This window comes from Polistes canadensis, unplaced genomic scaffold (assembly GCF_001313835.1).
Source record: "Polistes canadensis isolate GaletaPanama2010 unplaced genomic scaffold, ASM131383v1 scaffold_203, whole genome shotgun sequence".
NCBI lineage: Eukaryota > Metazoa > Arthropoda > Insecta > Hymenoptera > Vespidae > Polistes > Polistes canadensis.
In genome coordinates, this window is record NW_014569750.1 from 180,876 (window position 1) to 195,827 (window position 14,952).

Below are 14,952 nucleotides of genomic sequence, written 5' to 3' on the forward strand. Positions count from 1 at the left end.
TCTCTTTCTCTTTCTCTTTCTCTCTGAGCCAAGACTTTCTATCGGCTGCTCAAACTCGTATTTGCAGCATCGAATAAAACGATGGTGATTCGCGTACTAGTAGTGGTAACAGAAGCACCAGTCGAGAGGGTACCTACTTCAATACTGGAATACGAAATTTCATTCGTGGTTTCTACGAAACTTTATTCCTTACGTACAGTCGACAAATCTCTTATAAGAGATTGTGCCAAAAAATATTTCTACCCTTTCTATCTTTTCGGTTCGTTAGATTTTTCTCTTCCTTTATATTTATTTCAGTTTGTTTTTTTTTATTCAAACGTTTTATATAATACGTCAACTAACGAATACGATTGTTAATTTTCGATTAACTTATCGATGTTTTAAATCTATCAAGATTACCTTTCGATATGTGAGAAGAAGTGAAAAGTAAATTAAGGAGACATTGTAAAGGCGGAACCTGAGGGCCGATTGCGAATGTGGGTCACAACACGTGCGATAATTATCTGTGGTTGCGCATTATGCATGCACCCCCTCCCCATCCATTGTCGAGTTTTCGTTAGTCGTGGGATGCTCCGAGAAATAAACTCATTATTGTCGGTTACCAAAAGAGAACACTTCATTTACGATGTATTAAAGTCTCGTTTCGTCGTTAGAAAGGACAATGGTGTTCCCTTTATGGCCGTTTGTTCAGTCCCGTCGAGAATAACTATCCAAATCGAACCTTTTCAATTCAATTCAAACTGACCCTTCTCTACTATTCCATAGAAAGAAAGAAAAAGAAAAAGAAAGGGTTGCTATAGTGATCCAATTAGTATCATTTCTATTCCTTTATTCAGTATATTATAAAAATCAATGATCAGAGTATAAATATACGAATATTTTATTCATTCTAATAATAAATAACAATCGAATAAAAAATACATATCGGAATTAATTATAAATACTGACAACAACAAAAATGAAGTCTGTTAAATTACTATGATTCAATAAATAGCCAGCAGCAGCAGTCAATTAGTATGATACCGAAGTGATGTATCTTATCGCAGAAGATGCGTAAGTCAAAGGACGAGAGAGCCGCACAAATTAGCAATTAGTAGCAGAGTAATTGGTGGGGGTCTGTCTCAATGGTAGGTACCATACTTGTCTCTCTCCCTTTCTTTTTTTTCCTTGCACAAATTGAGATGGGATACGAGCTTGAGAATGCTACAATTTGTCTGGTTTCCCTTGGAAACATTTGTATTAAACAATGTAAAAGTAATGTATATAATCAAATTACATATCGATAAATTAATAGAAACATTGTCAAACTTGATATAATTAATGAATATTTTTCAATTAACCAATATGCAAACCTTGAATTTTTTCGAAACAACATAAAATGGACTTACCACTTTCAAAACTAAACTGTCCATATATTACATAAGAGAAATAGTATATAGAAGACGAAGCAGGAAGATGTCAATAACCTTGGGCAGTCGTCGTGGTCGTCGTCGCGTGATCAAACTTGCCCTTCCTTTCCCCTCTCATCTTCCCTTCGAGCCAACGAACTACCCTTCGTGTTCGTCACCCTCCGCGCACCGTTGTGTCTGCTAGGACGATCGTATCCGTCCAACCATCCATGCAACGAGAACTCGTTCGCTTATGCTATTTTAGCTGAACGATCTCGACTTGTCCTCCAAAAGCAATGAAAATGTCTAATAAAATCTAATCGATTTGTTCGTTTAACTCGTTCTATCCTACCAACAGTACCAATCCTCTTTTCTACGTTATCGCATTACAGATAAAAGATAACGCATTCGCGTGTCTCGCAGATACGAGATAATACAAGGTTTTTATATAAGTTCAAAACATGTTTTTCGATTGATGTGCATGGCATCGAAATTTACGTTGACTCCTATACGGGTTTATTGCATATACGATATATTTATGATCGTTAAAATGAATTTTGTTTGAAGTATAATTAAAGAATATAATTGAAAAGCTGCATGAGAACGACATCTTGCCGATTCGCATCAATACTTATTCTATTTGCATCAGTTTGTCTTCGTGTTTCATATCGTTACGTCGATAAGAATACTTTTTTTACTGCACCGGTGTGTCGTACTTTTTTCTGATACCAAAATACATGCACACGCTGCAATATGTATAACAAAACTTTGGAATCGGTCTATAGATCGTAACTTATATACACGGTTTAAAGTATAAGATAAAAATAATTCTTTGGAAGTAAAAACGTGTATGTATATATGTACATTGGTATACAGGGTTGAAAGAAATCGGAATAGAGACCGCTAACTCGTGCGATACCAACTGCGGTACGTTGACTTTCTCTCTTTCTCTCTCTCTCTCTTTCCTGTCTTTCCTTCCTTTTACGTATACCTGTGCCACGGCAGGTGCTCTCTCAGTCCGTTGGTCGAGTGAAACACACCTGATAACTCGAATCCACGTACCAACGTATCTCTTATATATGTACAAACGAGTAACTCGCATGCGGGCTCGTGCTGCTTATCGCACTCATATATGCACGTAAAAATATATTTTGTTAGGTAATCAAGGAATACTTCAATGGACCGTTTGTAATCATTTTTCTTAAATCATTTTTATATACCGTAAGATGAAATTGTTTTTATCTTAGATCTTCGTGTAAAATAAATGAAATTGTTCATACACTCATTTCCTTTAATCAAAATTTAATATTATTTAACCCTTACTCAGTACTCTGACTCAAAACTGCTGACGGGTTAATAATATTTGTTCTGAGTTTAGAAATGTTGACCACCCAATGAAGGATAGCCAACGGAAATGAAGCAAGTATCATTCACATGGTAGGAATAAAGGTAGAAAACTAGTTACCCTTGAATGGACTTCCTCTCGATGAAATATCGTTAAATACAAAAAAAACATTTGAAATGGTTGGTAAGGACTTTCGAAAGATTGAATCAAATCTACGAGTCTCGTAGGAGGAGAGAGGCCAACGGTTAGTCAGTTTGGACGACTATGGGCAAGCCAAACCTTTTTTTCTTTTGACAATTGCCAGATTTTTTGCGTTGGAGGGAGGGTTGCACATTGAACAGAGGACAACTTGACCGGGACAGGTTCAAAATCCTTCGTTTCTTCTTTCCTTAGAGTTTCTTCTCGAGGAACAATGTTTATGGCGCACCCTGCCGAGGCGCCACGTCTCTTAGACGTCTGCGAATCTAACATGTGTGCGTGTGTGTATGGGTTTCCATGTGTATACCTACACGGTAAACGATGCTCGTCGTCTTTCATTTCGAGCAAAACGATACTTATCGTTCTTTCCAACGTTTCCGTCTTTTAAAAAGAGGCCACAAGTCTAAAGGAAGGCCGTTCTGTCATTTATTTTCAAACACGTTACAAGTTCTACCCGTTTCTTTCATCGCGTTGTTACGCGTGTGACTGCTGCTGTTAAGTTTATAGGACTTTCGGAATGTACGCAACACTTAAAAAGTAACTTTCCTATTTCGTTCTAAATATCTTATCTTAATTTATTATCGAGTAATTCCACTTTGGAAAATGATCATTAAATCGACATGATTTAATATCATTCATTATAATGAGATTCCTCTAAGATTGATCTGACATTTCTATAATATTATTTCTCATACAGATGTTGTCATTATATTCTTGCTGAAACATCTAACTATAAGCTGAGAAACAACTATTTTAGACTCGTGCATAAAAATATTGTCATTTTTAATATAAAAGATTATGTGTGATTTTGATTATTTAAATAGAAGATGAGGGAAAGGTGTATAATCGGAATAGGAAAGTTCGCGTATCTCGAGAGGGATGAAAAAATAAAAAAAAGAAACGAGAAAAAAAGGCAAAGTTATTCTAGAAGGATAATAATAAGGATACCGGTAGAAATAAAAGTGGGGCACATCGGGTGTCGTAACGGTCCTCGACAATATCTGAGCCCTCCTCCCTCCCTGTTGCGTAGTGCCCTTGCACAACGTTTTCATCCCCTCCTTTTATTAGCCCTCCTTGGATATACCTTTCCTTTATATTCCCTTTCTTTTTCTCTTCTTCTTATGGTTCGAGCTCCTTCTTGCACTTACTTCCGGTTGCCAGCTGGTTCGACAGAAGTGCCGGTAGAAAAAGATCGAGGGTAGAGGGACCCCTCACCCCCCATATACTTTTTTCCCCACCTCTTTCTATCCTTCCACGGTGCAAGGAAAAGAGAGAGAGAGAGAGAGAGAGGGAGAGAGGGAGAGCTTAATTTTAGACGATCCAACATGCTGGCACGTGCTCGCAACAAACGCGTTTTCCTTTTTTCACTTAACCTAACGACTTTTCTTTCTTTCTTTCTTTCTTTCTTTAACAAGTTGCCTATAATAAAACGTAGATATAGTTGACGTTGTTCACACTTTTCTCGCAATAAATTATAAACTATCGTGTTTTTTTTGATAAAAGTATATTTTTGCAAGTTTTAGATTTGGGCAGAGATAAACTATTATCATTTGTGTTTGTTTGATTTGTAATGAGTTTTATTTTCTTCTTCTCATCGTCACGTTTTATTTTTCTTAATTTAACTTGCAAGACTTGGCACACTGTTTCCAAGAATTTTTCACATAGATGAAACGCAAGCAACAAGGTGCGTATTTTCCGTAGCAGCATATGGCTGCACGCACCATTGCGGTTGCCTTCGTTCGTTCACTCGCATCTGCTGTTCGTGTCCTCTAAACCACACTTTAAGATTCATAATTTAAGCTAACGTTTTTACGTTACGCATTTCCTTTCTGTTAAAGTTACGAACCTCTAATCGTATGGAAGAGAAAAATAAAGATTTGTCGTGTTGAAAAATGGATTCAATCATTTTTCATTAATTCATCATTTCAGTATTAGTTTTGTTTTACTCGTCAATGAAATATTGTATATTAAAAAGATGATAATAATAATATTAATAATAGGATTATATCGATAATATTACGTCGTTCATAGTTTGAAGATCGACTTCATAGCAAAGTACAGGAAATATCCTTAGAATAATAGAACCATCCAGTAACGTTCATCTAATCCAGCGTATATTATAGCAAGCCCCTGGCATATTATATATATATGTATGCATGTATATATGTATATACGAGAAACAAGGTATATGGAGTTGAGTAGGCGCGAATGTATGTATGTATGCGTGTGTCTCTTTTTCTTAATCTATCGATACCGGTTTTCGCGGTGGCCCCAAGCATTCTCGCGATTTAATCCTTATCTGAAAACGCTTCCGAATAATCGTAAAACGAGATTATGGCCTCGGGTAAGGATAAGATGTATAAAGATGTACACAAAGAATGAATATTTAAATAAATGTTTATATTTATTTGGACATTATATTATTCAACATTTTGTTCTGACCAATAAGTATATCGTGGAATAAATGTAATCGGTGTAAATAATAATTTGTCGGTATTTTAAATAGATTTGAGATATATATATATATAATAAAGGTATGTGTGCTTGCATCAAGGGATTCTATATTGATATAAAATAATATGAATTTCAATTGCATTTGAAATAAATGATCTTTTTCTACTTGAAGAGTCTACATACATGATCATCAATAAAAAGATTGCAATTAAAATATATTCGGAATGATCGCGTAAAAGATTTTTAGTTAATATTTGCAAGAGAAAATAAAAGAAACATTGAAGTGAAAATAAAGCCGATTGTTAGTTAATTAATCGTAGCGATTTGAACACCTGCCCGTCGATTTACAAAGCCATTATTAAGTACCATCGTTACTCGCTCACGTTCCTACGCTCCTACTACGCTTCAAGCCCTTCCACCACTATCGCGACCTTTGACCCTCCGCCGCATTTTCTTTCTCTCTCTTCTTATTTCTTCTCTATCTCTTTTCATTGCTATTTTCTCTCCGTTGGTAGAACGAAATCGTTTTCGTTCGTCTTCTCTTTCGTTTCTCTTCTAATGTTCGATATCTCTAACGATATATATATATATATAATATGTTTATGGTGTACTTAAAATGTGTGTGTATTTAATGTCAACGTTGAAATATATTTTCTTTTTCTTAATCGCGAACTATCTATCATTTATATTTCTTTTGTCTCTTATCTTTTATTTAAAAATATTTTTGTACAATATTCCAACGCGAGTATGCTACTTCGAAGAGGGTTAATTATTAGCCGAGGATACGCATCGTTGGATGGTAACTTTTAATGACGAGACTCTAATCACCATTTGTTAGAACGATGAATGCTAATTGCTGATTCGAAAATATATTAACACGAGCTACGGTGTCCCAGTTACTATTCAATTATAAATATACCTATGATGTATGTATGCGTAATACCGTGATTTTAATTACCATCACGTAACGTCAAAAATATATTTATTTCACACGCGAGCTAAATAAAATCCAAATAAATAATTATGCGATATATTTGTTGATTCGTTTATATTTTTATTTGTTTTTCCTTTGAAAAACATCCAATTAGGATCAATCGTCGATCGATTTATGTATCGAGAACGAAAGATCGATACGTTTCGTGATACAAGTTTATTCCTCCTGGATATACCGTGGAATCGAATCACAAACTATTTTCTCAACGTATCGATAATTGGAAAACTTTCCACTTCCTGCCCGTCTCGTCCCTCTCTCTTTCTCTTATTTCTAATCCAAAGATCTCTTCGTTTATGCATGCATGTAAACGAAATCCTAACGAGAAACGTGATTAGAAAATATTTACTATAGTTTTACAAAACGAACGTAGAAAGACATACGAGTGAAAACCATTTATATGGAATATTAACAATCCATATTGTATAGGATGAACCCAAAGTTTCTAATCGAATGTCAAAAAGTCCCTGTCCTTTCACGTATAAATAATTTCTTATAAAAAAACCTTTTGACATCCATTGTACAAGTAATTAAATTTAACTAATATAAAAAAAAAAAGTAGGAATATTATATTACATGCGATATTACTCAACGAACTCTGTGAGGTAACTGTGAGTTAGAAAAGTTACAAAGTTATTTCGTTAAAAATCAAATAATTCAACTAATTAGAAGGTAATAGCTAAGTGAAGCTAATGATGCAAAGAGTTAACGTATCCTTGCCATTTTGTTTTCCGTTTTACTGAACGGTTTATTGAAACCGTGAGAGGAAAAAGAAACAAAATGGAGGAAGCGGATGGTAAAGTAAGAAAAGAGACAAAGACAAAATCTTGTTAACAGAACGAAGAGGAATACAGAAAGTTCATTGAATTCTTAGAATAGTGGTGGTTGTTTTCAAAATCACTGAACTAATCCTCGTTCTATCATTTTCTCTCATGGAAAAAAATAGACAAAAATCATAAATAATCTTAACCAATGTTAGTCATGCTAATCGATATTTTTATAAGATTCAAATAAGGATAGAATGGAAAAGAAAAAATAAATGTTGATAAAACATAGTTGTTTAGAAAAATATATATTCCTTCGAAACTATGTTCGTTCGTGTCCAAATAAAGAGAACAAGAGTCATTGCATTTGTATAATTAACGTTAGAAAAGTTGCAATGTAACTTATTTTACGGTAAGACGAGTTCTTTGACATCGTTGCATTCTATGCGACTGACTCTCTGTCTACGATGGCATATAGAGTAGTAGCAACTCGAATAGTATAGTTTGTAATTGCGCAAAATACGTCTACCTTTCTTGGATTACGATCGTGTTACGATCATAGAAAGAGATACACTCTGTAACCATATAATGCAAACATAACGGATACGTAATTACAACATACTATTACATAATATTTTATAGATACAAGTATACCGTTTATATATCTACCCATGCATTTAATCGTCATTTATTCGATTCAAACTACAAAGTAATTCTTCAATTAGATTTTATTAACTATTTCTACAAATTCCTAGTCCTCTCTATTTCGATGATAGGAAGATTTACGAAAAAGTACAAAAATGTATTCTATAATTTGGGTGGTACAGTTTCATCAGTCTATGTAACTAAATCAGCTGTTTAAAGTTGTGACGTTTCGTGGGTAATCTAGTGTAAGAAAAAGAAGTTTGTCGATCCCACGAAGAAGGTAGAGAAAGAGAGAGAGAGAGAGAGAAGAACGAAGAAAAAAGAAAAAAAGAGAGAAAGAAATAGAGAAAAACTGTAAGAACGATCCCTCGGGGGTTAGGATTCCACACCGGAGGAAGAAGCCTCAGCTGTTTGCCGATGGAAGCCATAGAATACTTTTTATACTACCACCCCTTCGACTCGCATCCATCGTGAAGGAACGCAGAAAATCCATGGTGTTTGTTCATACATTTTCTCTTTTATTATCATGTCATTTATATACGCGAGATATATTGTTAGACTTTTATGGTCTCTTAGAAAAATTTATTTCCATCTTTTATAGATTTTTTGTATAAGGATTAGCTGTGTCCGAGTTTCGTTTTAAATCGAACAAAATAATGATTTTACACGTGAAATGGTTTAAATTCGAACAAATTAAAGAGAAGAAATATTAAATAGAGAAAGAAGTAAGGAAGAAAAAGAAAATATATGCGGTATACACCGACTACGAATAACACCATGCGTCGTAGATCGTATTTCGAATACGACCCTTGAAACTTGGCGGAACGAATATACGCGTGCTGTTTCTTCGCTTCGGTGAACTTGGACTTTGCTGTTGTATTGTTGCTTCCTTCGTGTTCAGGAAGAAAATCTCTTCGAGCTTATCACAGATCAGGATGAAAGGGTTACCTACTTGATTAGAAAAGATCTAATTATATGATGAAAACGCGAATCAAACAAACAAAAATATTCTTCGTGCGATCCATGCAACAATTTTCTATTTAAGATTTAGGAACGATCAATAGGGTAGGGCCCTTTTTAATGAAAAATAATGTTCCTATCCCTATTGGAAAATAACATTCATTGCATATACATAAATGCAATGCGTGTGTAAAATATTCACGCCTTAAATACCATAATTTTCCAATTTATAATAGAAAAACACATATAATTATGAAGATATGGAAAAAGAGGTCAAGATGATTATATTAGAAAAATAAGGGTATATTTTGAAATCATAAAGATCGAACCCTAGAATCAAGGATCTGCTTTAGAGAATATAAAACCGATGATCGGGGAGGATGATAAAGATGATTAAATGACTACGTTAGTGGTTCCAATGGTTGAACCAGTTAATACGGCTTTGTTTCTTATTAAGGGTTTTATATTATATACCGAACTCGAGCCGTGATCAACTCGCTATGGTTCTCTTTTCAAGATTAACTTTATCTACCTAGCGCAAAGTCAGCGAAGAAACACGATAGCGGAAGTATATATGTATATACTTAAATACACACAAAATATATTCGCATGTATACATATTATGTGCATAGGATTAATCGCTATGAGGATTTCTTCCCGTAAATAAAACGTTTTAACTTATGATAATTAACGTTCTCCATTTTCTCTCGAAATAGTCTTACTCAAACTTTTCTACTATCTTTTCTAATTTTTCTAAAATAGAATAAAAATATATGAATAAAAGTGTATGCCTGTGTATATATCAAATATGTCATTTTACTTGATCATTTTTAAATATCATCCCCGATGGAAAACATTTTGAAATGAGAAAAGAAAATGAAAGGAAAGAATAAAAACAACTGAGAGTAAAAGTAAGAGGGAGAAAAATAAATATTATATAGACCACAAGGGATTCTTTGTTACGATTTATCCCAAGGAAGCCCTAATCTTTCGTCCTACGGTGAAACTTGCTTTCGGCACACTGCGAGATCCGTTTCCCACGGTGCGGCAGGTAACACGAAACGTTTTCCCTGTAATATGGCTCTCTCCCTCTCTCTCTCTTTCTTACTTCGTGTTTCTTTCGTCCTTTCTCTTTTTCTCTTTCTCACTCTCGCTTTACCAGACGATACACACCATGCTATATACGCGACGGGGTCCATGAAATCGAAAGAGCACCTCCTCTACCCTTTTTACTCAGCTAAGAGAAAGGATTACGAGCACGAGATTCGAGAAACTGCTCGACCGAGACGATCTTACCGTTTTTATTTCTCTTTTTTATTTTTTATTTCTTTCTCTTCTTCTTCTTCTTATTTTTTTTCTGATAAACGACATTTTTAAATTGCCCAACGGGGGTGAGGATCGCACCGATTGATCGTCTCGTGATTTGATCGTAAATTCTTCTTCTTCTTCTTCTTTTTTTTTGTATTTTTTGATCCGTTCGAGGAACGCTTGAGAAATCGTCTTCAAGGTGATAATTAGTCATACATTTTTTTCTTTCCTTCTCTTTCTTTTTCTTTTCGAACACACCATGTGAATTAGGTAATTTCAACGGAGATGGGGAACCTGACCGTTCGTATTTTTTACGTAACACGTATTGTGCCTCCTTAAGAGATCGTTATGGCGATCAAAGAATTCCTGGCATGGAAGTTGGGTTGTATAATCTCGACGGTATAATCGTCGATCTCCACCGAAGCAAAACGAATGTATATGTGGTGTTGTGTGCTTATATACATTTGACGTTTGGTTAGAAAGGAATAGTATATACACTTAAGAACGATAATAAATCGTCAAAAGTAACTTCGTCGAAGCGTGCTTCCGTTCCGAATGATAATTCCGGATAAATGAATTGCATCTTTAAGAGACACATCCGAAAAAACTAAGGAGGAGGAGGAGTAACAAGCCTAAATATCAAATCCTGCATCATCGATTAGTATTGTGCATAAAAGTGCATATAAATAAAATACTATTAAGGGTTGTGTCAATCGTTGTTGGGGTAAATAAAAAATAAGGCGAAGGTAGTACTCACGAACGGGCACCTTCTTAGGGTCGACAATATTGAGTCGTTGTTCGACCTTGTCGAGTCTTCGTCTGACTTGGGCACTCCTTTCAGCGACCACAGTCAGTTCCCGAGTGAGTTCGGCAAATATGTCCTCGGCTGTGGTGAGGAGCGAGGCCAGTTGTTTGAGGGAACCGGTAAGGGCCCCGTTCGCCACGGCCTCCAATTCGGCACCAACCGGTAACTCTTGTGCCGCCGCGCCGGATGGCACGTGACCGCGGCACAAGAAACGCGGCTCCACCTTTCGAATCACGAACGGCATGATCCTTCGACGAGGAACCTACGAAGATCAGTCCTTGGCGCATACCAGATGGTGATTATCCTTTATGATTAACCTTTATGAATTTCTTGGACGTTGCTGATCATCGACGATACCACTATTTCAATTCTATCAATGAATTTTTGTTATTAACGTTCTAACATCTCCATCATATTTCTATTATTTCACTTTTTTATTTATCTATTTCACTGATTTATCATCACACTCATTTTTTTCGAACCCCTTATCCCTTTTTTCTATTTATCTTATTCCATCTTTCTCTGTCTTATCTCTCTTTTTTTTTCATATTCGAGATCGTATATCCTTGCAGAGAATATCTCCTCGCACTTTACGTATATTCTTTTTCCTTTTTATTTATTTAATCTCACTTTTCAACAATATCAACTTATTATTTATTATGTTACACCATCACACGATTGATTGACTTTTCATTCCTTCTTTTTTCGCGACGAATAATTTTCCGCATTGTTAATATCGTGCATTATTTTATCGTGCATTATTTTATCGTGCATTTTATCGTGCATTTTGACTATTATTGTTTTAGGAAATAGGAATTGAAGGATTAAAAAGGTGTATAATAAGAAAAAAAAGAAAAAAAAAGGAAAAACAGAAAGTTGGAGAGCGAAGATAAAGGAAGAAACGCATACCGCGCGACGCGACGTCGGTGCGCCAAGTGCCGGCCGGTTGTGCGCTCCTTGTTCGAATAACTCGAAACCCACCGCCATTTGCGCTGCCATTTGCGCCGCCATGCACCAGCGCCATGCACCAGCGCCATGCACCGGCGCCATTTTGTCCCAATCAAATGGTGCCTTTGTATCATGGCACCCTGCATTCGGTATCTGCATTCTTGCCTCTGTTATCCTGATCGGCGGTTGGTAACATTGATTCCGTTTTTCGCTCATAAGGTTTCATTACTGTTATTGGTAATTGTAGTTATTTCTTTCTATGAATGTTTCAACAAATGACCGTACAAACGCTGTCAAGGAACCTTAACAGCACAAAAAATGAATAAGTGCTCTTAATTGTACATTAATTGCACGTTTAAAATCTATTATTGCACACTTTATTGATTAATTATTTAATTAGTTATTAATAATCGAAAAAACGAAAACATTTCTAAGCAAAGCAATGAATTTTTCGATTGTTTTTTGTTTTCAATCAATGGTAAGCCGTATTACCAACTGTCGATAAGATAAAGGTAGAGCACTGAAATTATTGATATGATGCCTAGCCATGTTACTAGAGTTTCAATATATTTTAAACCTGCTTTTTTCCTAGTAATTTTTAATAGCGAATAGTGTACACAGAGTGAATGTGTCAACAAATGGCACAAGAAGAAGATGCCGACAAGGATCATAAAAGATTTCTACTACTTTCGAAAATCTTTTCTTCTTTAACATTTACAAAAGAGGTTTGTCTTACAATAAGTTGAAAAAAATCTTTATTGTAAACTAAAATTTAGTAGTAGTAGGTAGATTCTTGAACAATAACGAAAGAAAAGTATTATAAGATAATACAATGTACCGTAAAATAAAATCTGATAATTGAAAAGCTATCGGCTAATGAGGGGTCATCTTTTCTTCGAAAAAGAATTCAATTGCAATTCTTTTCCTTAAGCCGTAAGGTGCTTCAAAGTGAGATTTAGAATTAGGGTGACGTAATTAATAGTCCTCCTTCGAAAGGATCTAATGGGTTTGGATTTCCTAATACTTTCTTTTTCATTCTTTATTCGACCTTCGCATGTGGAATTTTCACACGATAAACTTCATTCAATCGTTAGCCTCCAACTCTCTCCTTCTTTCTTTTTCGTTCCTTCTTTCTCTTACGTTTTACTTTTCGATAGAAACGATCGTCCAAACTTTCAAGCCGAATATTAGACAATTTATGAATATATTTTACAATCAAATTTTTCATAATATTTGATTCAACTTGAAATCAAATTTGAGGTTATTCGTGCAATCCGTTGGACGAAATGAAATTATACATTGTCAGAATAAGAAAAAGAACATATTCCAATAGTTTGTGGTGTAGTTATAAAAGCAATGTACAAGGATTTAACACGATTTTGTATGCCACCTACCTCTTTGGACATCATGTGATCCTGTAACAAAATGTAATTTTCCATTGAACTTTGTAATTTATAGAAGTGGATCTTTATTAGAAGTGGGATTTTATCCGTTGTTCAGGAACTCGATCGAATACGTGAACAATACACCAAGCTGGCTATGACGCGACTAACTTCATGCAGTTCAATTAATATCGCTGTGCGCGCGCATCGTAAATACCAGCAAACTTCATGCTGTTAAAATCATATCGCTGTGCGCGCGCATCGTAAGAATTCGCTCTCATCATTTTTTCGCAAATGCGCCAAAAGAAATATAACTTTAAAATTGTTAAACACACAATTGACGGTACTCCCAAAACGTGGACTATTGAACTTTGTACGATTACAAAATACATTTTCCTACAGATTAGCTAACATAAAAATTTTGCAAAGATCGTTGTAGTTACATGGGTAAAGATGTTGCGGGGAAAAAAATAATTAAAAAGAAATGTTGGAACTGGCGTAGAAGTAATAGTTGATACAGGAGGTCCTGAAATGCAAGCTCTCGAATTCTCGAACGGTGGAAAAGGATATCAGATTTTAGATAAACGATTAGATTATCGAGATAAATCTAGAAACAATGAGTTCAGCGATGCTCATTACCACTGTGTGACATCGCCAAGGATGTCGTCTTCTCTTTTTCTATTTTACACTCGGCGATTTCATCCTTCCACCATTAAGCACACTGCCAACCTACTCTTTCCCTCTCTCTCTGGCAGTGTGTAGGACGCGCGCGCGCGCACACACCCATCCGTAACCTCCCACCTTCTTTCTTCTCCCACTCGACGAAACACCAAGGCACCGAGCAACCACCCACCATGGAACGTTCCCTTCCAACCCTTTCCCCTGTATTCCTCCCTGTATTCCTCCCTACAGTCCTCCCTACAGTCCTCCCTACAGTCCTCCCTACAGTCCTCCCTCCCTCTCTCTTTCTCTCATTCGTGGCGAACTACTGCGAACTTTGTCTCTCTCTCACACTCTCTCTCTTGCTCTGAAAGAGAGAGAGAGAGGAGGTAGGCGCCACGAATTCGCCTCTCGGGGTCTCTCCGCAACTTCGGCTTCGCTCGGTCAGTTCCGGCCGGCGGTCAGAAGAATTCGTCAGTATACGCCGTGCCGTCTTGCCGGCAACTTCTTCTTTTGCGGTGTGATAGTTCCAAAATTTCACGAATCATTTCTCTTTTCCGAAAAGATAATACCGATTGTTTACTTTTCATTAATAATAATCATTCAGGTAAATTTATAGAACAATTTTTGTCTAAGTTATACGTATATGTGTGAACACGTTTATTATACATATATATTCTCGTAATTTCGTATGAGAGAAAATCGATGATAGAGAAAATCGTCATCATCGACGTTTAAAGTATCGTTGAATTTTCTACGCGTTGTTGTATTGAAATAAAAACAATTGCAATTTTTCCCGCCGAAATAGTGGTACGTCGAGTCGAGTGTTTTTTTTCTATTTTCTTTTTTAAAAAGAAATATGAACGAGAGTACGCATAAAGTATAATCAAAAACAGAAAGTATATACGAAGAGGAAATAAAACTTGGAGAAAAAGAGAGAGTGGGAGAAAATCAAATCACATCGAATTCTATCTATCGAAATTCGAAATAATAATAATAGTTATCGACGCTACACGATTATTAGGTATCGATAGTTGACAGTGTTATTAGTTAACGCCGACAAAATCGTAAATGTCTTTTTCGTTACGTATTCGTTTATAATTA

General features: G+C 35.7%; 2 protein-coding genes across 2 annotated transcripts in view; one reads left to right on the top strand and one right to left on the bottom strand.

The window, feature by feature from the left end:
• Positions 1-11,880, bottom strand: part of LOC106789779 — a 62,297-nt gene extending 50,417 nt beyond the window's left edge. The window contains exon 1 of the mRNA XM_014754259.1: positions 10,811-11,880. Within this exon, the coding sequence (XP_014609745.1) occupies positions 10,811-11,102 (292 nt within the window). The 5' untranslated portion in view covers positions 11,103-11,880. The remainder of the gene's footprint in view (positions 1-10,810) is intronic.
• Positions 11,881-14,320: 2,440 nt separating this feature from the next.
• The window catches only part of LOC106789772 (forkhead box protein O-like), an 89,725-nt gene continuing 89,093 nt past the window's right edge, over positions 14,321-14,952 (top strand). Inside the window, exon 1 of the mRNA XM_014754251.1 lies at positions 14,321-14,455. The gene's annotated coding sequence lies outside the window, so the exon portion shown is untranslated. The remainder of the gene's footprint in view (positions 14,456-14,952) is intronic.